At 38.1% G+C, this 24,614-nt stretch overlaps 2 protein-coding genes across 4 annotated transcripts; one reads left to right on the top strand and one right to left on the bottom strand.

The window, feature by feature from the left end:
• Positions 1–1,251: 1,251 nt before the first annotated feature.
• Positions 1,252–8,063, bottom strand: LOC145478494 (uncharacterized). Of its 2 annotated transcripts, XM_081456532.1 has the most exons (5): positions 7,985–8,063; positions 7,016–7,846; positions 3,976–4,223; positions 3,196–3,321; positions 1,252–2,751 (listed from the first exon to the last, which is right to left on the bottom strand). In XM_081456532.1, the coding sequence occupies exons 2-5, from the start codon at positions 7,635–7,637 to the stop codon at positions 1,264–1,266; spliced, it is 2,484 nt and encodes an 827-aa protein (XP_081312658.1). In that variant the 5' UTR covers positions 7,638–7,846; positions 7,985–8,063; the 3' UTR covers positions 1,252–1,263. The 2 variants fall into 2 exon arrangements, with proteins under 2 accessions (XP_081312658.1, XP_081312659.1); XM_081456533.1 differs by lacking the exon at positions 7,985–8,063 and having other exon boundaries at positions 7,016–7,958.
• A 532-nt stretch (positions 8,064–8,595) lies between these two features.
• On the top strand, positions 8,596–24,600 carry LOC145478509 (putative ATP-dependent RNA helicase DDX56). Of its 2 annotated transcripts, XM_081456559.1 has the most exons (26): positions 8,596–8,691; positions 8,771–8,812; positions 8,928–9,004; positions 9,164–9,206; positions 9,297–9,380; positions 9,672–9,742; positions 10,184–10,256; positions 10,834–10,931; positions 12,420–12,471; positions 13,006–13,044; positions 13,463–13,527; positions 13,999–14,049; positions 14,631–14,684; positions 17,439–17,510; positions 17,636–17,727; positions 17,920–17,941; positions 18,248–18,297; positions 18,995–19,061; positions 19,399–19,502; positions 19,777–19,850; positions 20,185–20,215; positions 20,560–20,618; positions 21,324–21,429; positions 21,648–21,748; positions 22,069–22,131; positions 22,694–24,600. In XM_081456559.1, the coding sequence occupies exons 1-26, from the start codon at positions 8,626–8,628 to the stop codon at positions 22,718–22,720; spliced, it is 1,683 nt and encodes a 560-aa protein (XP_081312685.1). In that variant the 5' UTR covers positions 8,596–8,625; the 3' UTR covers positions 22,721–24,600. The 2 variants fall into 2 exon arrangements, with proteins under 2 accessions (XP_081312685.1, XP_081312684.1); XM_081456558.1 differs by having other exon boundaries at positions 22,069–24,600.
• The last annotated feature ends 14 nt before the right edge of the window (positions 24,601–24,614 follow it).

Genomic DNA, 24,614 nt, shown 5'->3' with positions numbered 1-24,614 from the left:
CCGTTTGACTTATGCAAAGCGGTCACGTTTCTTTTCTGAGGGAGTATCGGAGATAAATTAAAATCGTTACATCCCACAAATGCGAAGAGCGAGAAAGTACTTTATATCCAACTTCATGTTTCATTAATCACATTCCAAGCTTATGATCAAGAAATCCACCGGTCTTAGTTTTCGAAGATCAAGTTGATTTTTTTGTACTAAATGTACCAGCAACCAACATTAAAATTCGCGATACGAGTATTGCAAGAACTGATGTATCACAATAATAAAATAATCAGATTATTTTATTTCAATATAACTGGTGGGTAACAGCATGACTATAAGTAAAGATCCGTTTTATTAAGCTGGCGACGAGAAAGACCCTCTGAAGGAATCTGCCATCAAATATAGAGGTTCGTATGAGGCATATTCTTATGCAATCAAAATGCAATATAGTCAAAACCAATTCAAAACAATCATGTGTTCGCCAGCGCGAAGCAGGCCTGACTAACACTTGATACGAAACAATTTGATGGTCTTATTTCAGAGTTTTTATCTCTGTTTACAGCTAAAGCATTAAATAATTGCTAAAATCTAAGGAACCATTTCAAGGATTATTTTTTGTAAATGATCGCAATCGTTGACGTTGACTATCATGTTGCAATGCATAATAAATATTTCTTAAACCAGTCGATTGTCTCTATACTTTCACGAATATATCGTACGCTTATTTGCCACTTCGATGACTAATTCAGCGACTATTTTCCAAGAAATAAAAACGGAAATAAAACTCCGTGAGCAAAATTGTTAGCAATACTCGCGAGGAAAGACTGCTTCCGGCTCACGAAGTCATGGCACGAGCGAGGCGGGAGAAAGTACTTTTCCATACACTACCTCAAGGCTCCTTTCTCGTAGTCCATTGTTTTTTTATGATAGGGCGTTTAAAATCGCAATATGATAACACCAATGGTAGTCAATGACAGAAGCTGCTCGGAAGAACGATTCTGAGATCTTCTTAATGGACTGAAAGGCATGACCTTTCGTTTCCTGGACGCTTTATCATTGACTCATGAGAGCCACGCTATGTTGCTATGGAAAATGTTCGAGTTGAATTCAGAGCACAAATGAAGTCTTAATTAACTGTTCCAACAGCCCGGTCTGAAAATAATCCATCTCTTGAGACTGGTCAGCTTTGAGCCTTCAAGCTTATTAAGAGCACCATTGGGATTTCCCATGCAATGAGTAACAATTGTCTCGTAGTTCCATGGCGATAAAAAGTGTTTTTCAATGTTTCTTCTTTTTTCGTTTGCCTAGAGTATGAATAACATCACCCAACATGTCTTTGACTTCCCCTATCTGATTGTGAAACTGCGCTGTTAAGGCTCTTTGTTGTTGTTCCAATTTCTTCAAATCTTCACGCAGTTTGTGTATATCGTTAGTTGAAGCATTTCCTTTCCTTTTCCTCTCGTTCTCTTGTTCACTTATGTGCGCAGAAATGTGATCAACTTGCTCTTTTATTTGATGCGTCATTCTTTGCAGATCTCTCTCCTCCCCCTCCGACGAATCATCATCGTAGTAGAGTTCCTCTGGGCTGCACCTTGTGTAGATGTAATTCGTGAACGCGCGCCGTTTCGAAGCGGACAGATTTTTCTCCAAAGTCAGGATGGTGCTGGCTTGCTGCATGACGGCATTAGCCTTGACATTGTCGTAAACCCTTTGAAAGGTGTCAGACATCAAAGCGATGAACAGATTCAGGCAAATCACACCTGAGAAAGCAATGTACGTACCACAAAGTACTTTAGCCATGATGGGCTTTGCTTTTGAGAGCCCATCATAATTATACTCGTCCACAACAGTCATCCTAAACATGCTGAAGAGTAGGTCAGTAATGGAGGAGTAACCTTCGACCTCATGTCTACTAAACACCATCCAAAATGACGCCGCGTACGGAATGTAAAATGTAAAGAACAGAAATCCGAACTTGAGCACATCGTAGATCACATGACCGAGCATGACTACAAAGGGACCCAGGGCGGTAAATGCGCGCGCATACTTCATGAGACGAATCCAGAGCACCACTAGTGTTGCAGATAGAACATTCACATGTGTGATCATTGCCAGTGGGTCGCCATGGAAATAGGCTATCAACTTCGTTGCTATGGACGCAAGAATCATGAAATAAGCCAGCCAGTCGACAAAGTTCCAGGCGTCTTTCAGATAAGAAGGCTCTTGATGCTGTAACAAGTCAATTTCCTGCATCAGGTACAACCTCTCCCCAGGCCATCTCGGATGACAGAACTCTAGATCGCTCCTCAGTTGTTCTTCCCGCCATTTTAACCAAAGCCTGTGTTCTCTTTTGGATGAGAAGTATTCCATGACTTCCTGTCTGATAGCATTAAGCGTCATCAAAACCGCTATGATGCTCAGCACCAGTCTCCACCATTTCTTCTCGATTGGATCAAAAAGTTCTTCTGCGTTATTTGGTAAAGTGATTCCCAGCACAGTCCAGACTATCACGAAAAACAGGTTTGTTAAGACTTGGATCCAGGCTCCTCGCCTCCCAAAATAATTCCATTTGACAGCGATGAGTCTCTGTATCACTGGATGCATAATTAAATCGAACTGCTTGAGTTGTACAATGACCTCCAGTGCTGTCTTGGCGCATCCGCTGCTCATGCAGGTCGGCACTGGGGGCTCAAGGTAGTTTAAGTGGAAGTATTGTTTTCTGTTTGCTCGGTCAGTGGAGTAAAACTGGTTTAGTGCTTCTTTGGCCTGTAATGAAGAAACAAAACAAGAATCTTAATATCGAGTTATGCATAAGCGATTTGAAAATGACATAAAGACATAAACTCCGGCTCTGTATTTTTAGACTCTGATACAAAACTAGTATGATGAACTGAACAACATATTACTAAGGACACTTGAGCTGTTGCCGTGGAGGACAAAACTATTATGAAAAACAGGTTCATCCCAGTTTCTGTGTCCGTATAGTTAGGCGCTTTGACTGTCAATGGAGGTAAGGTATAAATATAAGTCTCTCGAGTGCGGTCTACGTTCCTCCCCAAGGGGAGCGCGGGCTCTTTTCCCGAACAGCTAAGTGTACAGCTTAGTGTCAGTCATTTTATGTCCCACATCATTTTTTCGGGTTGTCTTAACAGCTCATTTACAAACCAAGAACACAAGGCAATGACCCCTTGACAGATAAACTCCACTTACTACACTTGGCATCTTGCTGATCATCATAACAAGAGCTGTCATTCCACTGTCGTCAGCCACACCAGCTTCCGCTGAACGATCAATCAGAAACCCCGCAGTCTCAGAACGATCCAATTCCGCAGCAACCTGTAGAGATAAGTTGAACGATTTATCTATGATGCGTGGTTAATGAGTTGGCATCGCTATAAAGACTGGTTCCACAAAGGTGCTCTTGAAAGCCATGCCACCTAGCCGAATTTTTTTCCTTCTTGTTAGTTCATTATTAGATTATAAAGACTTTATTTTCTTCACGCATATTAGGGTATAAGTTTGAATTTCTTTCCTCTTCAACTGTTTTCATGACCTTGCCTGCACCAGATTGCCCATGTCAAACTTAAAGTGAATGGGAAATCAAGTCTATATGCATTCCACTGTTCTCTTCTTTTTGCACCATGTTTAAGGTATTTTAAAGTATTTTAAGTATTTTAAGTAAGGTTTTTCTAATACCCTATTCTCAATAGTTAATTCATGAACATATGGACATACAGAAGTACCAAACCTCCGAATCTTGGTCTTGGCTCCTCCCATCTAGTCAAGTTCCAGCTGCATTCGGACTGGCGCTACATTCAAAATCTACTGAGTATCGAGGCAACTGGACTGTGACCCATCGGATTAGGGAGTAAGGTACTTATAGAACGAAATTTGTAATGAGCTTCGACTATGTGTTCATCCCTGTCATATGTTTGTGAAAAGTGATCAGATTATCGCTTTCTGCATCTGAGTTAGTTTTTAAATACAGACCTGTAGAGGCGTTCTCTGTTTGAAATCCTTGTCTGTAATGTCAGCACCACATTTCATCAGCATTTTCAACGAGGACGTTGCATCGTTTCGTGCAGCGAAGTGTACAGGTGTTTGCAACTCTTTACCTGTCTTGGCGTGCAGGTCTGCCCCTCTCTGCACCAGGAACTGCACCATCTCTGGATAGTCCACTGCGGCCGCCACGTGCAGCGGGGTGCGACCATATTTGTCAGGCTGATTAACAGAAGCCCCTGTCGAAGAAAAATTAGCATTAAATACCTAACGGAAGTCCTTCAGTATGATCAAGCTCTCCTTTCTCCTTTGTGTCCATGTAGGACAGTACATAGGCTCGATTACCAGCCGCTGTTCGGGAAAGGAGCCCATGCTCCTCCCCCACACTCTCTTCTCGGGGAGGAACGAAGACCGGACTCGAGAAAGCGGCGGAAATCGAGCTTAGACAGTATAAAGCTTGCATGATTGCAGGTTATAGCGTGGCAAGCGGCAGAGACAGGGTTTCTCTAGCCAAGTGTACAGCTGGATACTCGAAAATCCAATGGGAGAAAAATGACTGAAGTGCTGCGAGGTATACACATGCGATTCATAGCATCCAATCCAAATAGAGCAGCAGTATCGCCGGTCTGCTCGTGCTATAAATCCTAGTACAGCTGAAGAGTAAACAATGATATCTTATTTCCCCAAAATTCTCTACGCGGGCGAAACTAGTTGATCTGATCCAATTTAATTCTCAGGTAAAAATTACAATGATCATTCGGTCATCCGTTGTTTGTTGCGAGTTCGCGTTATGGATAATCTGGCGATCAGATAAACACTGCTCAGATTCTACATGGGCTCTAATGATTTATAAACGAACTTTGGTTTTAGCTGCATATATTTCCTAACACATATTTCTGAATATTTCCGAATATAAGTTCTTTATATTTTTGAGTCATTCACGAATTTACGAGGCAAAACAAGCATAGTTACCATGCGGTTTTTGAATTATATTCCTCGCACGTAAAATAATGTAATGCTTTAAGTATTTACTTAGCGGTTGATAAAGAACTTAACAACAGACTCTGTACTACGGACGGTACGGGGAAAAGACGGATCAAACGAAGCAAACGGATCGCAACTGGTTCCGCTTTTTTCACCAGTCCACCCACTACAGTCACTTCAGCGCAAACCTTAAGGCTAAAAGCCTTCTGTGCAACACTTATTGCGTGCGTGTACGGTGTGGTTGTATTAAATATGATTGTTGGTCTTTCTGCATCGGAGAAGTGGGTTCTAGGACAAATAACTTGAACCGACTCAGAGAGAATCTGAGGGAGGGAGGGAGAAGTTATCTTTTCAACGATTAGCAGTAAAAGCTACAAAATGATTAACCTTAGAACCATTTCGTGTAATATACAAGAGGTCCTCTCCGAAAATATTTTCTCAGTAACTTCAGTTTTATCAAGTTGACGTAAATCCTTGAGTCGCTAACTGCCACACCTCATTTGACAAGATGAATTAGAAAACCAAACGAAAAGGAGCGTATTAGCTTACATGCATTCCAAGCCCTGATCGTCATGAATTTTATGAAACATGCTGTTGTTTGTTACGTAATGCTAATATTTCTCCGGAAGAGCAAGTCCTGTGTAATGTTTTGTCTCGGAGTTGTTTACTGCTCCAGGAAACTTTTTGTGAGAACGAGGACATCTGTCATCTCAGGCAAATTTTGTTTTCATCTCATGGTGAAATTACTAAATTTGTTTTTCAAGACTTTTATACGTTTTCATTTTGATGGCTACCTTTAAATGATTCATTTAGGCTAGTTTATGATTAAAATTTAAGGGAAAATGAAAAATTAGGTGAAAAAATTAAGACATCAGAAAAGTGATAGAAACACAGCAGTAAATATTTACTTAAGAACGCATCCGATAACATATTTTGATCAAACTACAAACCTCTTGCACCACTAAAATAAAAAAACCTGAATTTTTGTTCAGTTAAAATGGCGCCCTGAGGCAAGCGCAATGTTGACTTTTATGCCAAGCGAATCTCAGCTAAAATAGAGCAAGAGTAAGTATCATTAAAGGCCGGCTTATTGTACGCGAGTCGTATATAGTTTGTCTCAGAACATCTGCCCCACTGAGCATTGGCTTGATAAGCTTCCAATGTACGGAGTCCGTAACTTCCATTGACTGGGTTCGATCTTTGCTGTGGGTGTTTTAAAAACGGTAGCTGATGCTGTGTTTAAAAATAACAAGAAATTTTGAATTTCGCTGAACTTCTTTTACACAAGTATCGTGTAAAACCTCGGTAGACTCAGATCATTCTAAATTCCACAACACAATTTTTTTTTTAAATTGCTTGCTGTTCCCTGCTTATTAAAAACAGTTGGTGGTAACACTTTTTCATATCCTTCTATTTTTTAGGTTATCATTTCCTTAATTCCTTTCTACGTGAAATAAATAATTGAAATGACGACAAGAATTGAAAATCGTGACTAGCTTTCAAAGCTCTGAAATTGTTGTTTTCCTTATTTATTACTATTATCATTATTATGTGTGAGTCCACCGGCTAGTATGGTATCTATACATTTGACAGAAAAAAAATCCTCACACCTAACTATAACATGGCCGTTTTTTGCAAGATGACCCAAAAATGCAATGTCCCTTGTATTAGTGACATGCTGCGTTCTGATAGGCTAGATTCTTTCATTTTCTTGTTGAAGTCCTACTTTGGAAAATCACCATCAGTCGGTAAATTCGTAATGTTATAGCATTTGAAGAAGAACAAACCCCATCACCTTAGGTATTCAACATCTTTAGCGTTTCACTTTATTTAAAACCACTGGTTATCTCTGAAATCTTATGATATTTGCAAAACCAATTATTCTTATAATACAATTTGTGAATCTGCATTTGCGAATGTTTGTATACAGTTTTAACTGGCCGCTACTCTAGGTAATAGTAAATACATGAATACGTTTATCTTCTAGCGTCAGGTTTAGTGGAATGAACTGAATTTCACGTACTAGTTCGAGACACTTCTCCCTTACCTCGTTCAAGTAACAGCTTAGCAACCGACGTATCCCACTGCCTGGCTGCCTCGTGCATGAGTGTCTGTCCGTGGCGATCCGCCGTGTTAACGCAAGCGCCATTCTCAATAAGCGTCTCCACGAACTCCAAGTCAATCACTTCCTCTTCGCGGGTTGATGCAGCCAGCTTAGCAAAATAATACAACAAAGCTCTGCTGGGCGAACTTACCGTACTGACTCCGCTATCTTTTCTGTGTTTTTCCTGCACTGAAGTTATCTCCACTAGTTCTTCTAAGTCGCTCAGTTGCGCCGCATTCATGCGGTGATGGTTCTGTCTCATGCTTTCACGGATGGTCGGGAAATCGATCCGCGCTTTCTGATAATCGCGCCACGCTAAAATATCGGCCCTTCTCCTAGCATACTTCTTCCATTTTGACACGTTCACCTTCGCCTGCCCTACGGCTTTTAGCGGAGAAACTATGCGTATTTTTTTCTGTATGCTGGGGCTTTCCTTCTCCTCAGAATTCACCGACGTAGAAGCTAACACTTGCGCACCCTTGTTTTCCTCAATAACGCCGTCTTCTTCCGTCGTTAGCTGAACTGGAATCACTCTGTTCTTATTTATCTTTCCATTGGCCGTCATTTTCTCTCAGTTATCGCTTGAAGTCAATTTCAGCATACAGCGTCTATGTTAATGATCTTTGTCAATTCTCTTCCTCGCCGGCTGCGTCTGTTCATCAGTGTTGGTGTTTTTATATTAAATTGAAACATGACTTTCTTCACAGTTGCTGAGTAAATTTGCCACCAGTGCTGTGCTATGTTACTTGTCAGAGCCAGTGTTTATCCTCTCCACTAGTGACGCCAAAAATACAAATAGAAATTAATACTAACACGCCAGATGCTAGCCCACCCAGAATACTTAAGTATACTGATAAAAACACGAGAACTGAAAGTGCTGTTTGCGATCACAGAACAGTAGCTATGACTTACTTGTGATACAGTGATAACACATTTATAATCCGGTGTTTTTCCGCGTTTTAGCTACACACTCCTAAGAAATGCCCGCCGCTCTGAAACTCGCTGTCTGCCATTCAGCACGCGCGGAATGGAAATTTGTCTTTGGTGCGATATTTTAAATGAAGTGTAATCTTTTGGGGGATAATTCAACCATGCGCACGGAGGTCGGTGTTTGTTTATCTCACAGAAGTGAACTCCTCCATTCGATTGGTTTAATAAGTGCCACCTACTGTTCACAAACACTAATATTAAAAGGATGTTGTAAAAAGGAAGTCGCACTTTCGTCTCTCAAACAGTTAACATCTTAAGTAGTATAAGTATTTCACATCATAACTGTGAATTTTTTGAAATGTTTCGGGAAGAAGGATATTTTTTAAGGCTATATTAATCAATACACTATTTATTATTTCTGTTTCTGTCTTTAGATTTTTAAACGTGTAAGTCATTCGTAATTATAAGTATGACTTAAAAATTGCGATGCGGTTTTGGAAAACCAATTTGAATAGACCTTCTTTTGCGACAGGTGAAAATGAGAGAGTTGAGCCGGCGAATAGCGAAGATAATTTTCTGGAAGAATATGCGCGCGCATTTCGTTTCACGTGCAAAATATCAACATGGCGGACGAAATTAATGAAAGTTGCTCTTTTCACGAAATGGGTTTAGACGGTCGATTGGTCAAGGTAAATTATAATTTAGGGATCAAAATAGGCCAGAATCGTTCATTTTAATCTTCACGCCTACTAATGTTTTCTCTATTAGGCTATTGCCAAGTTGAACTGGTCACAACCTTCTCCAATCCAGGTTAGCTCAATGAAGTTTCACTGAGTTTTAATCTGCTAATTTGTTTCTTTTGTGTGTCAATGACATTCTGTTTCGATAGAAAGTTCTTACTTTATTTATTCTTACTGTTAAACAGGAAAAAGCAATCCCTTTAGCTCTCGAAGGGAAAGACATCTTAGCAAGAGCCAAGACTGGATCTGGCAAAACTGCAGCGTAAGTTGTCTGAGGGCTGAGGTTTTAGCTAAGATTATAATCAGTTACACTTTTGGCGTATACCTTGTTTATTTTTAGGCTATACATATGTGTTGTAGTAGATCTTAGTTAATTTTTTAATTTCAACTATGTAAGGTTTGTTTATTTCTATACATTTAGGTATGCAATACCACTGATACAGAGAATCCTACAAGATAAACAGGTATGGTATGTTCATTTAAAAATAAGACTCTGACACACAGGATCCCTTGCTACAATTTAACATATTAATACATATCAATCAATCTTACAGACAAATTCTTCCAGCACTGGTGTTAGAGCTCTTGTGTTAGTACCCACCAAAGAACTAGCAAAGCAAGCACACAGAAACATCAAGGTAAAACTTTAAATGTCATTCTCTTGCAGTATGTGCAGTACCTATATACAGGTACATGACATTAGGTAACATTCAACTCTCTATGTGCTCAATCTTCTTGAGAACCTCTCTAGCTGGCCTCTCCCCAACCTTCCCTTAGCAGACGTCTCCAGCGATATTGTGTCTGCGGATTATCCTGTATGTGCTTAACTTTCAAATTACTGGGTAAAGAGTTTGTTCATGGCCAAATTGTCTAAGATTACTGTGTACATGTAGTTCTTGTAAGTAATTTTGGTTTTTGTTTAATCATAGGAATTATCCTCTTACTGCTCTCGGGAAGTCAGAGTTGCCGATGTTGCACAGGGAAATCTTGCTAGTACAAAGTGAGTATCAAAGTAAAACTAGTGTTGTTTTCAAATGAGCCTCTGGTCAGTCTTCAAATACAATATGTACATCAACTCATTTTCAAAGTTTTTAAGTGGTGTACAAATGCATGTATAGATTATTTTTCAGTAGTTGAATTATTGTAAGTGTTAAACTCATTTATCAAGATTCAATATGAAAGACAGATGTCCTGGGCCAAGCCCAATGTATTTACAGGTTTTTGAACCATGTGCTAAATCACACTGTAATGTAATATTATAATGGCAAGTTAACAAGCTTTATATGTTAGCAATAATTTTCCAACACATCCTTTTGTGGATGAAGTTGGCAGTGATCTGTTGCATACTTAATAAAGTTTTTACAGATTTCTGAAAGTATGGTTCAAGTATGTACATTGTTTTCAGCTAAAGAGCCAGTCTAATATTGTAATTTCTTTCAAGGTCACTGTTGATGGAGTGTCCTGACATAGTGATTGGAACACCAAGTGCATTACTTGGTCATGTGCAAGCCAAAGTAAGTGTTCATAGTTAATTCAACAATATTACATTGCATTAAGTACAGTGTACATCAGTGAGATCTACACTCAATTGAACTTAGAGCATGGATCAACCAGATACATGTAACTCAAAATGGCACTATGCTCAGCCTAAATACTGCTCCAGTTAGCCCTGAAATATTGTTCAGGTTAGCCTAAATATCACTGACTAGACAGTGGTTAGCTCTCAATGATTGTAGGGTTAACCCTTACAGACACCCTTATACCACATTCACTCTTACCCTTAGTGCCATTTTGTCATCTCACCATTTCGTGTTTTAAACACACCCAACACAAATGTAGCTACAGCAATGAAGATACCAGTATTTCCTTCTCTCACTTCTCTTTGCCTCACCTTATCTCGCCTCTCCTCTCTTTGGAGTGCATTATCAAATTGTATTAAATTATATTGGATATCTGAACAATTGAATTAATTCACCTTGTGACCAAGAAACAGACAAAAAGAGTTAATGTGAGATCCATGTAAGCTATATGTAATTCTATACTCGAGTGAGTGACTATTACATGCATCAATAACAATCATTGTTATTCCAGAATCTTGATCTTAAAGCCAGTCTGCAGATACTGGTCATTGATGAAGCTGACCTCGTCTTCTCATATGGCTATGAACATGATCTAAAGACTCTTCTAAGGTAAATGTACATTGTAACATATGAAACATTTTTTAGTATAAAAGATAAAATGAGAATTTTCAAATTGACCAAAACGTTAACAGCTGATTAAGGCTGTCTGATACTGGAAGACACATTCACTGCACTAAGAAATTCTTCAATCACCTACCATTGCAGTGTAACTGACCACAGCTACTCCACCATTAACATTGACTATATATTTGTTTTTTGTCTGAAATGTTTCAAACAGGTTGATTTTTATTTCCCTGTTATACTTGATTATGATAGTTAATGCAAGGCAAAGGAAAATAAACATCTATCTGACTTGAGAAATTTTAGACCCAAAACCAAAAATAATAAACCACAACATGACCATCTCAGTTACTTTGCAAAATAATGTGGTGAAAATGTTTATGCTCAGGTTCTCAATCATTCTATCCTGACATACATGTGCACAGAAAGGTAACATTTTCTGTGTTTCTGTACATTTTTGAGGTGATCAAGTAAGTGACTATTGGTAACTCTCTATCTAATTGGTTATGTGCAGTGAGGTAGTTGCCTTATAGTGATCATTAGTATAAATCTTCTAGCATTCAATCACGATTGCTGTTCTCTTATTGGCTACACTACTCACTTGGTTGTTAACAAAAAGGCAGCCACTTCTTTGCATTTTCGAGGTGTCTGTGAAGGGGATTTAGATAGAGTTTTGAATCACTGGTAGATTTATATAACAATATATGTGATACATGATAGTTGACTCAGGCTGGCTCAGGTCTCATCAACTATCATGTGATAGAAACCTAATTGTTAAATAGAAGGTGCACTGAGACACGGTGATTGTCATTGTTAGAAAAGACTAGAACATATTATTATCCAACTGCAGTGAGTACCGTCCAAATAACAGTACAAATATACAGTAATATTGTACAGTAGAAAACCTGTTTGCCGGACAGGTTGGCACGTGCACACAAAACTGTCACACTCTCCTTCTTTCACTGATAAATTTATTGACTACAGCAGTGGGATAATAAATCTTAGTATTTTTACTCATTGTTTGTATTTTGATGAGCCCGAACTCGCCCTTTGGGCTCGTCAAAATATGGCGCAACTCGTAAAAATAAACAGCGATACTACACAACAAAACATCTAATAAGATATATATATTCTTCTGTTCAACAATTAGATTATGGCCTTGAGATTTCTATATTTGCATGATAGTTGATGAGGGCACAGCCTGAGTCAACTATCATGCATAGACATTAAGAACAAATAATCTAATTTTTTTTAAAAACTTATAATTCTTACTACTAGTATCTGAATCTAAATTTATCTAAATCCTCTTCACACTGCTAGGCTACTCACCATGTACAAAAGAATAGATGCATGTAGTAAACAGCATAGCCAATCAGAGAATGGCATTCCTGATAAAACTCTAGCAGATTTGTACTAATGATAATTAGGTCCGTGCACCTTCTACAAGTTAGTTGTTAATGTAAACTCTCATTGCAGCCATCTTCCAAAGATTTATCAGTCATTCCTGATGTCTGCAACTTTAAGTGAGGTGTGTATTATTAGATGGGTGTGTAGAAATTGTCATTTGAATTAGGAAGGCACTTTGCAATACAAAAGTGTAGCCTGGGAGAAGAGAATTTTCAAGCAGATGGTTTAGCATGTATAAACAAGAAAAGCTTTCCAATGTTTCATATTTTCTACAGCTCAAGGACAACAAAGTAAAATCATTTAAGTCTATAATGAGTTGTATCAGGTTTTTCTTTTTCCAGTCAAGTTGGTTTAGGAGAATAGAATTCAGGCAGAGAAATCACTAAGCATTTTGAGAAACCCAATAATTTTTTTTTATTACCCTGGGATCATTATTTTATCAACTTGAGGTAAAAAATCTAAGTTGCTGGAGATTGTGATGTTTGCTGGCTGCTGGAAAGGATGATTATGATACCAACACCCCAGTCGATGTGGCCTTGATATACTGTGAAATTTTCAGAACAGACAAAGTAAACTTATGGATTAAAGGCTGACTGTACAGTCATGTATTTCTGTGTAATTCTGTCATGATTTATTTTCAACATTTTTTTTGCAGGATGTTACAGCTTTAAAGAAACTTGTCCTCCACAATCCAGTAAGTATTTCAAACTACATCATATTGTATGTAACCACAGCAGATTAACACAGTTATTTATTAGCTACATTGTAATTTTGGAAGAGCAAAGAGTTGCAGTTAGCTTGAATCCCTACCAGACCACTACCAGGTTCTTAACAAGTAAGACTTGTACAATCATGCTGGCTTTGCACATTAAAGAAACTTAAAAGCAGTTTCACCTCAATATCAACTAGGCCTGGAGAGAACAAAAAAATGGGATTCCTTCAAACTCATCCAGAATGAAACCCTGCGGGTACTAGTTATAAAATTATTGTTTTAAGTTCAATAAATCAATTTTTTTTTGGCGATTTTTTTTCTAACATTTTTGTGTATCTGTACATTCATTCATTGCTTGGTTGCTGGTTTTTAAAATTTAGTTTTTCAATGTGTTTTACAGGTTATCCTCAAACTGCAAGAGTCACAGCTTCCATCTGATGACAAACTCACACAGTATTTTATAAAGTATGTTTGAAGAAGAAAATGTTACACTTTACATGTACTTTACATGTACAGTACTTTGAGTTTTATTTGATAGAGAATGGCCTCAAGCACCCTGTAAAAAGGAATCAAAATTGCAGTTTATTGCAAATCTCAATAAGAAAGGGGAGTGGAAGGGGAAATATATGCAGCTTACTGTGACCCAGAAGGGTCAAACACACACAAAAAAGAAAACAGTAATAATCATGAAAGAAACCTTGCACATGCTTCTCTCCACAGAGGAGAATAATAATTGGAAACTGTTAGAAGGGCAAACTGACATAATAGAACTGGGTGTGAGGAGAGAACACTCCTAGCATCGTAATCCTATGAATACCAGAGTTAGCAATGAACTGTGAACTGTTATTGTGGGCTTAGAGAAGACTACCATTACTCTTCAAGTTGGCTGTATAACCTGTGGAGTGTTTTCCTTCCTTTATCATATTTGTTTTCTAGATGTGAAATGGATGAAAAGTTCCTCTTGATATACACTCTTCTCAAGTTAAGGTAAGATCAAGAATGGCTTTGTCTTGTCACTAGACAATGGCTACTCAAAAACTTTGTGGCTCCCTTAGCCTCTAGGCTCCATTTAATAATTCCTCTCCTTATTATTTTGTTTTTAAATCAACTTGTAATGTGCATGATATTTCCCCTGTAAGTTCCAAATGTATGTTAGTGCATAGTTAATAGAGGGGAATGGTTTAAGAAACCCAAGAAAGTTCTTTGTTGTATGTTTTCGTTCTCTTGTTTGGCCTTGACAGTGCACAAAACACAATAGTTGTTTACTTCTGACCGAGGAATCAACCAATAGAAACGTTTTGGTTACGTGATTTATGCATAGTGTATGAGAGCACAACAAATGATTGTGCATGGTCGTGGACCTTCCAACATAAATCTTGTCATCTGTGTTTGCTCCTTTGATATTTGCGGGACTTCATAACCATTCCCCTGTATTTACTATGGTTAATGTGGGTCAATAAAGATTATTGTTGTTGTTGTTACTGTTATTGCTACTCTCAAACTAGAACTTACAGTGTGACAAAAGCAGGACTGATTTAAATGGATTGGTTGTTGTGTTTGTATCACAGACTTGTTCAAGGGAAAACTATTCTGTTTGTCAATGGAATTGACAGGTGTTACAGGTAAATAGCTAATCATTCTCAGTTATAATTGCAGTACTGTGTTACAGGTTTACTGTATGACTGGTATTGTATTAAGAGGCTGTCTCTGTAAAAACAGACCACTGATTTTACTTCGAAAATTCGATTTTTCTCATAAACTGGGATTTTGAAGCCCTTACCTAGTCAATCACTAAAATGAGTTTTATTTGACTAAACATTCTAAATGAATTTTTCTAGGATTAATTGAAGTTCGGTCCACTTGACACAAATTGCATGCCTGCCAGCCAAAACTGGAAAAATAGCCCATATTGCCGGCGCTCTAAAAAAATTAATACTTGCTTAAAAGTCCCAATTCTTTTTTGCAACCATAGATATAATTATCATAGCAGTTTGCTTAGCCGTGTTGCAGTTATAATTCAATGTTGTTCCTTCAACGGTTAAAAGAAGATTTTCTACCCGTTAAATCAAGTTTTGAACCAAACGCAAAAATAGCTCTACTTTGAAGGCACCTTTTAAAAATGTGGCACCTGTCTGAAACTGCTGAACTACATAAATAGAAAGTATAAATGGCCCTTAATTTAAAACAATAATAAAATTTGTCTGCCCACTAGGTTTTCAAAACTAACGACCCCTTAAAGTTCACGAAATTTTGAAAATATTCCATTAAGTAACTAACATACTCACCTTTGTAAAGTGCTCTGATAAATTTACGTAAATCTCTTACCTAGCTTCAAGATTAAAGTTTTGGTCCTTTGCTGCGGTCCTTGAAACCTAGTTAGCATTAAAACTGCCAGCTTTTCCTTCCAGCTGTAGGTTTGTATATAAGGTACATTTATAGGTTCCTCATCTGTGTCGAGCGTGACGGTCACATACTTCGATTTTCTTTGTATTACTGACCATTGTTTTCCTCGAAGCCAGTTCAATCATGTAGAGACTTCTTGAAAGGTTTGTAGAAACACTCTTTTGGACAACTCTAGGCACACATACATGTATGAACAGTAAACAGTGATCCGGGGATCCGAGGATGGATTGATAAATGTCACGGCCATTTTGTGTTTACAACAGGTGTTTTAGTTCCCAATCTTCCTGTGAATATCACATCATTGGATTCCTGTGATACTCACGGGAAGATTGGGAACTTTATCAATCCTTCCTTGGATCCCCGGATCACTGTTTACTGTTCATACATGTATGTATGCTGAGAGTTGTGCAAAAGGGTGCTTCTACAAACCTTCCAAGAGGACTCTACATGACTGAACGGGCTTTAAGGAAAACAATGGTCAGTAATACAAAGAAAATCGAAGTATGTGACCGTCATGCTCGACACAGATGAGGAACGTATAAATGTACCTTATATACAAACCTACAGCTGGAGGGAAAAGCTGGCGGTTTTAATGCTAACTAGGTTTCAAGGGTCGCAACAAAGGACCAAAACTTTAATCTTGAAGCCAGGTAAGAGATTTACGTAAATGTATCGGAGCACTTTACAAAGGTGAGTATGTTAGTTACTCAATGGAATATTTTCAAAATTTCCTGAACTTTAAATGGTCATTAGTTTTGAAAACCTAGTGGGCAGACAAGTTTTATTATTGTCTTAATTTAAGGGCCATTTATACTTTCTATTCATGTAGTTCAGTGGTTTGAAAATCTTCTTTTAACCGTTGAAGGAACAACATTGAATTATAATTGCAACATAGCTAAACAAACTGCTATGATATATCTATGGTTGCAAAAAAGAATTGGGACTTTTGAGCGAATATTAATTTTTTTAAGAGTGCCAGCATCATGTGCTATTTTTCCAGTTTCAGCAGGCATGCAACTTTTGTCAAGCAGACCGAACTTCAATTAATCCTAGAAAAATCCAATTAGAATGTTTATTCAAATAAAACTCATTTTAGTGATTGACTAGGTAAGGGCTTTGAAATCCCAGCTTACGAGAAAAATCAAATTTTTGAAGTAAAATCCATGGTCAGTTTTCACAGAGACAGCCTCTTAAATATTACATGTACCTTCCAAGATCTAGTCAACTGCACGACTTAGAAGCTTTCTACAAAGTTATTATACAAAAACAAGAATTGTATGAACAGTCTTCATTCACATTCGTCAGTGTATGCTGTAGTAAGTTAGAGGTATGGTGGCGTAATGTTTAATGCACTGTCCCATGGATTACAGATGTATGTCTGGTTCGAGCCTTAACTGAGATCACTGTGTTGTGTTCTCAGGCAAGACACTACACTCACACTACCTCTCCACCTTGGTGTATAGATGGGTACTGGCAAATTAAATGGTAACCTTGCAATGAACCAGTATATTATCCAAGGCGGAGTAGAAATACTGACTCTTAGTCACTTACATGTAATACTGCAGAAACTGGGGTATGCTCTGGCAAGCTAGACTGGACCCCTTGTGCTGATGCAGTATGTAACTTCTATGCCCTGGAACTTGTGCAATCTAAACAGTAAATTGTTTCTTATTAATGAATTCCCAAAGCAGCAATGATCAAAAATGCCCACATGAAAATAAAGTGAATATGCCAAAGCTTTCAAAGGAATGGCATGTGCAGCGTGTAATCTAGAGTGTTTAATACATATGACCTATTGTTTGTGCAGATGATGTTGATTGATCTTAATGACTGCAGACAATGCCCTAAAGTTCTCAAATATTGTGCACTTGATGGTCATGCAATTACCTGTAAAATTAATTGTATTATCATAAAAAATTATTATTAACAAGACTACATGCCAAATGGTAACATCTGTCCTGTCTGTTTTGCAGGCTGAAACTCTTTCTTGAGCAGTTTTCAATCAAAGCCTGTGTGTTGAATTCTGAATTACCTCACAACTCAAGGTAACCTGCAAGTTTTTCTGCTTGTTGTTTCATAGCTTTTAGTTATTTTGTTCATCTCTGTTAGTTGCATACTGCGTGGGGTGCTGTTCAAGTTGTAATTCAGTGATGTTTTTTGTCATTTTCAGATTACATATAGTAGAAGAATTCAACAGAGACATTTATGACTACATCATAGCATCTGATGAACGTGTGTTTGACGCTGTGACGTCGTCATCTAGTATCCTTTACAAATGTTTGAGCTGCTCCAATTATGACCTCTGGAAGTGAATATATGAAAGATTATATATTAAGTGCTTTACCATGTCCTTGTTATGGTTTCATTTCTGTTCTTCATAGGTGTTTTCAGCCATAATAATGAACACATTATCTGAGTGTTAAGGTTTGTTGTCCTTGACTTTGACATTAACAGCAAATGTAAAGAAAAAGAAAAAGTGAGTACAATAATCCTGATATTATCAGTACCGCATAAAATTGTTACCAAACTGATATATTTACTTGTTTAACAGATACTCCATATATTTGGCACTGCTGCCAGTGTATTTTTAATGTTTGTCCGTGAGTAAATATTGTGTACTTCACTACTTGCGTAGAGGAAGAGTTAGTGGAGAAAACCTACATGTGTAATTGGTCATCACTACTTAATTATGCACACTAAATTTGTACATGTACAATGGAGGAAAGCAAAAGGAATCAGTATTTTGCAATATTTTGCATTAATAACATTTCCTTTTCTACAGGAGAAAGAAAGACAAAGAGTATGGGGTCTCAAGAGGAGTAGATTTTCAAGGTTTGTCTCTAGAAAGTATTTCAAAAGATGGAACAATTTTCCAATGACCTTGAAATGATCGCATGTGAATGTAGACAAAACAGTACATGAACTGGAAGTAAGGGAGATAATTGGCTTAGTGAATGGAGGTGAATGCACACGACTTTTGGTTGGGCTAAAAAATGCAAAAGGAAGGTTGTGGATTGCTGATTGCTTTTTTGTTTGAGATCACTCACTGTTTAGTACAGTGTATATTATTGTTGCGATAGGTCGATCAAACCATGCTCTCTCCACAAGGGGGAAAGGGGGAAATATGCAAATCTGGCTGATGAAACAAACCACAAATACTGAGAAAAACAGTTTTTCAAGATCATACCAAACATGCCGTTAGTTGGAATCACTTCACGTCTCAGTGTCTTAGGTGTTGGCATCAGCAAAAACCTGAACTCTTTTTAGGCTGGATGCATCAACAATACATGTGATGGCTGAAGCAAAGTCACAAATGTTGTCATCAATTAGTAATTCTTATTATGTCCAAAATACTTAACAATGGACTTTTCCCGGTTTATTCTAAGACTCAAACTTTAAAGAATCATTCATGGATACTTCTGTAACACATTTGCATGTAAATATTTTTCTCTTCGTGACCATGAGCATCAATATCCAGTTGTTTAGTGCAAACATGTGAATTAACTTTCTGTTTGTTGTACTTTTTCAGGAGTTGAAAATGTTATCAATTTTGACTTCCCTGCTGGTGTTGATGCGTATATTCACAGAGTAGGAAGGTACAGCTTTAATCATGTTAATTGTGTACATGTAGTTGTGTTGTAACTGGATTTGTTTAGAATGCACCTGTATTCCCCTTCTCTTGATTTTTTTCTGCACCTACTACCTATGTTATGTGCTACTTCCTTATTTACTTACGGTCCGACCCCTGTTAAGCAGCCACCTGTTAAATGGCCACCCCTATTAGGCGGCCAGTAATCAAAGTCCCAATGAGGGTTCTCTGTTATTTTTAAGTCTATTTAACTATCCATTTCCCCAAAGGTGGCCATTTTAATAGGGGTTGAACTTTATAAGTTATTCATGGTAAGTTGTTTTTTTTCCTTTTCCACTGCACAGGACAGCTCGAGGTGATAATGTGGGTACTGCCTTGTCGTTTGTGACTGCAAATGATTACAAACTACTTAAAAAAGCTGAAGAGGAATTGACTAAAGAGATCACAGGTACATTCATGAAACATCTTTAATAAGTTCTGTGAAGTTAGAGATCTTTTCTTCGTCCAGACATTGTTCTGTGTTAAAAACCTGAACAATTCCAGATTTAGTGGATTTAGAAAAAGACTGACTAATTATTTACTTGTTACAATTTAATGGCTAAAATATCTACATAATAAATGGCGAGGGAAGAAAAAAATAACATGATATTAACAAAAATAATGTTAAATGAAGCTATTAGGATAAAACTCTTACTGACTAGTAATTTTTGCTTTTGATCAAGGAGAGAAAAAAGAGATCTTTAAGCCGTATCAATTTAGAATGGAGGAGATTGAAGGATTCAGATATCGAACACAGGTAAATATAATTTGATGTGATAAAATTATTTCCTTTCGACTTGTTATGATCTCTTTGGACCCTGGTGTCGACATACAAATGAATCTCTCCAAGATCTTTACTACATGAACCTGGCAGTCTAAACTATATTTCATTGGCTGCGTGTAGCTTGCTTCACTATCGAGAATACAAAAATGTTGCCGTATTAACACTCAATAGCGTTGTCAAAATGGGACCGTGTTTGATCTTTCTAAACAAGTTGGTTTCAAGAGTGTGTAATCTGTTGTTATTACTCAAGTTATGATGTTGTTTCAATTTTTTTTAAAATTCTTTGTAACTGTGCCTTTTTTATTAGGACGCACTTAGAGCTGTAACAAAATCAGCAGGTTAGTTTAAGCTAAATACTTTTTACTATAGAATGCTGAATATACCTTTCGATCATCGTTGTGTTCAAGTTATGAGATTTTGTGTTAAGTCAACACAGTTTCCTTGGGTCGAAAGATTGAGTCCATATCATTTGATCAGAAGAGCCAGCAATCACTCTTCTACTTAGTTCGCACAGTGTTATCATCCGGGTGAGGGTAGTTCTCAAACGAACTGTTGTTGGTGACTGAATTTCTGATACTCCTGGGTTCAAACCATTTACTATGTTACTCTTCTACTTAGTTCCAAGACTTTTTGATGCTGGTTATGAAAATTCCTAATTACTATCTATGTTTGTCTCCCTCAGTTAAGGAAGCACGACTTAAAGAAATCAAATCAGAAATATTAAATTCTGAGAAATTAAAGGTACGTATCTCTGTCGTTTGTTGGCAGGCAAGAACAGCGTCATGTGAACACCTATTTTACTCCCATTCTTGTGGGACATGGATAGAAATATTGCTACTCCTCCGGTGAAAAAGGCGAAACAGAACGGAAAAGAGAGGAAGGGAAAGTTAAACCATGGTCCAATTCCGGGTAAACCAACAATAATAAAAGAGCAATTACAACAGAAGCGCTGTGTTCAGCATCATTATTTGTGTTTTCCATTAAAATGGCAGTGACTGCATATGGGTGTTATTTCGCCCTAGGTTGTAAGTCGATTCGATTGGCTGAAAAAATCCTTATTGTTCTATTGGTTTAAACCAGGTTGCATGAGTGTTTAAAACCAATAACAGATGTCAGATTACCTTCGACAACCAATCAACTGGTGGATGAGAACGTGGATGAGAATAGGCTCTCTCTGAGTGTAGCTATCTGATTCATCTCATTCCACTACAAACTTTTACCTGGAGTTCGCTGTTCTTTCCCAATTGGACATGATCAGGAAGTGGGGAGGTCTGCCACAACAGTTTTAGCATGAGAAATCTTTGGACTTTTCCCTCGCTCGGAGACTTGTCTAGTGATCTCCCGTGGGTAGTTGCAAGGACGACATAAATTTCCATATACATCTTTAAATTAAGTTTTGGTCTTTTCAAAATTACATTTTGATGTGAAGTGTGTCTATTTAACCAGGCATATTTTGAAGATAATCCAAGAGACTTGCAAGTTCTCAGACATGACAAAGATCTTCATCCCACAAGAATCCAACCTCATTTAAAAAACGTCCCTGAATATCTCGGTAAGTTGTTGTTGTTTTTTTTTCCCAGTCATTTTATGTCATGACGCTCTCAGCCTTTGTCATGTTGCTTAGCAAAATCTTGGCAGATACCGCGGGCTCAGTCAATACTCGATGACAGAATTTTTCAACGAATTATTTTTTCACCTGCCCTATTTCAATTTCCACATAACTAACAAGCCACCACACGATGTTTTGTAATTTATGTTGTTGTATTTTAGTTCCTCCTACTCTTCGACCTTCCATGGCGAAATCTTCTCGGAAGAGAAGACGTCCTCACATGTCATCACAAAAGAACGCTCACAGTACACATGGCGGCAAGGTCAGTTTGAACTGGAAGTTCCTCGTACGTGTATTATATTGTAATAGTCCCACCTTAAAAGAATTATGTAATTAAGCAACAGCAATGGAGTCAACCTTCCCGGTCATTGAATATTTTGCAGCTTGGCATCATCCAAAGTCAAACGTCTTATAAAGGACACCTGTAAATTATCCTTACTGATTCCTTATGGACCACTTTTCACTACGATTTACAGAAGGTGCCTTCTCAAAGTATACCTCAGTATTTTAGGCAGAATTCTTTGTCGCTTCCTGTCTTTCAAGTTTAACTCTTTTGTTTTTGTTGTTGTTTTTTTCTTTTAGAAGCGTAAGATGGATCCATTGAAGTGTTTTAAATATCAAAAACATCATCAGAAGGGGAGTAAGGTATGGATGTCCTTGTCTACGCTGTCTTACGCAGCATGTTCGGTTTATAACTCGCAAGCTGTATTTTGAGCACAGTGGAGAGAATGATTTTTTTAACGCCTAGACCTCACCTCCAGCAAGTAAACTCAAGCGCCAGTACACGGTAGAGTATGAACATCACCTCAGTGATCACAGAGCCTGGTGGCCAGGTCATAACTGACCCAGCAGATATGTTATGGTATCAGCTTGTCACCCATAATCCTCTGTGTCATACGTCACAGTAGAGCATAACAGGACTTGCTGTTGTATCCAAACCGATCTGTGATGAGTGTTCTAGTTCCGTGTGGTCTGAAGTCCAGGCCCGGGTTGTTCGAAAGGTGAATAACGCTATCTGCCGGATAAACTGATAACTTTCCAGCAGATAGCATGGTTTGTCTTGTTAACACTTATCCGATAGATAGCGCTTTATCCGGTGGATAGCGTTATCCGACCTTTGGAACATCTGGGGCCAGCTGCTAAACTACAATACCATCCAGTTATTGCTGAGAAAAAGCTTCATCTCAACAAGATGTTTTCCTTTCAGGGACACGGGAAAGGTAAGAAAGGTTGAACAACCATGGCTATACCTTTCTCTGCCTTGCGTGGCTCGACTGTGAAGAAGCCTGGGTAGATTATCACGACTGAGTTCTTCGACTCGTCCCAGACTTTACACAAGCAATGGACGTGATTGGTCGCTATCGATGACGTCACATAATTGTGAAAGTTTTGACCTGACCGAGGTCCATTGACTGAAAGAAAAAGAGTTCATGCAGTAAATGTAACATGACTCTTGCTGACTACTGCAGAAATGTTGTAAAGAACAGCAGCATCTTAAAGATCAGCCTGCTTCTGCAAGGTTGTTCCTTTTTCTTTTTGTAGGCAGGTTTCTCGTTGAACTACAGCGTATCGCTTTTCTTCAAGTTCTCTCAGGACTGACTACTGCCACTGAACCGGCAGATCTAAATAACCTGATTCAAGTTCGTTAACTCGAGACGGTACCTCGTGACCTGTAGATATTATATCAGGGGCGACCTGCGCCCTTCACACGGTTCTTTATAATTGGCCAAAGGAAACAGCAGGTAAACAACACAAACAATGGCGCTACCCCAAAGAACAAAAGAGGTGCAGATTAACAAGAATGAACCAGAATAGAGGTTTGAAAGACATGTTTTATCGCCCTACCGTCTTCATCGGTTCTACTTTTATGTTCAACACCTGTCTTCAATTTGGAATAAATTATGTTGTTTCGTGGAATAAATTATGTGATTTGTAACAATCGTCTAAAAATAATCTGAGACGAAGTTAACAGCATTGTCCAGATGATTTCAGTACTGACATTTCTCCTTTAACGCGGAAAATTCCCTTGTAACTACTTGATTGCCAAATATATGAATGCACAAAAGGCAGTTTAAAATTATGTTATCTGGAGTAAATAGATTTAAAAATAATCTGAGACAATCGTCTTATTTTCAAGTGTTGGAAGTTGTCCAAATTTCGTTGTTTGTTTGTTTGTTTGTTTGTTTGTTTGTTTTCTTTTTCCAAATTTGCTCCAATTTTTTTCGCCGTTTCTTTTCCTAATATCCTTTCTACATTTCTTTGTGCTCATATCAAATGTCGTTTTCCCTGGCAAGATTTGAACTAGTCCTAACCAACTGAGACCTATCGGAAATGAATGATTGGTCGGCACTGTGATTTGCTGCTGATTGTGGCCAAATTTTGCATTTGACCAATTATAATGCGCTTGAAATAAGTTGTAAACTAATGTATTCAAAAATAACTGCACGTGTGAAACTTTCCTTCGTCAAGCAACGTTTTGCCGAATGAATCGATGCTGATGTTATGAGAAAGCAATGGCAACTTGGGAATATTTGAGCAAGTTATGGTTTACGGGAAGCGGAAAAGCTGGACGTTTTGTCTGTGAAAGGTAGTTTAACAAAGGGAAAGTTACTCAAAGGAATGACCGGTCAAACACTCAGTGTCGCCACAAGTAACCCTCGAGCAGTTGAACTTATCATGCGGATGGCTTGCTTCTTCATAAGGTAACTGGACTCCTTTATATCGTTCAGGGATTGTTTATACTATAAGCGTTCTTTGTGAGCCTAGAAATTTTGAGTGCAGTGTTAAATCGAATATATATGTGATTGCACGGCAAAGGAGAACCTTGTTGGGAAATTCTCTATGAGTATTTATTGCTCCGCGCACATTAATTGTTATCAATGGGTCCGTGACTACTTACTATTGCTACAAGATAGTTTGGTTGCTTCATGATTTCTCCACAGAACAAGCTAGAACAGGTTATGATCATTTATCTAATCTTGGGCACGAGGTCAGTTAAGTTACTAGGGGAGCAGGGATGGCACAGTGGTTATGTGGGTTGAATTTGTTGTCGGTTCTCTCCTTGCTTCGAGGGTTTTTCTCCGGGTTCTCCGGTTTTCCTCCGTACACAAAAACCAACATTTCCAAAT

This window comes from Orbicella franksi, chromosome 2, assembly GCF_964199315.1.
Source record: "Orbicella franksi chromosome 2, jaOrbFran1.1, whole genome shotgun sequence".
NCBI lineage: Eukaryota > Metazoa > Cnidaria > Anthozoa > Scleractinia > Merulinidae > Orbicella > Orbicella franksi.
The sequence above is the reverse complement of the archived record's forward strand: the minus strand, read 5'-3'. Positions and strand labels throughout refer to the sequence as shown.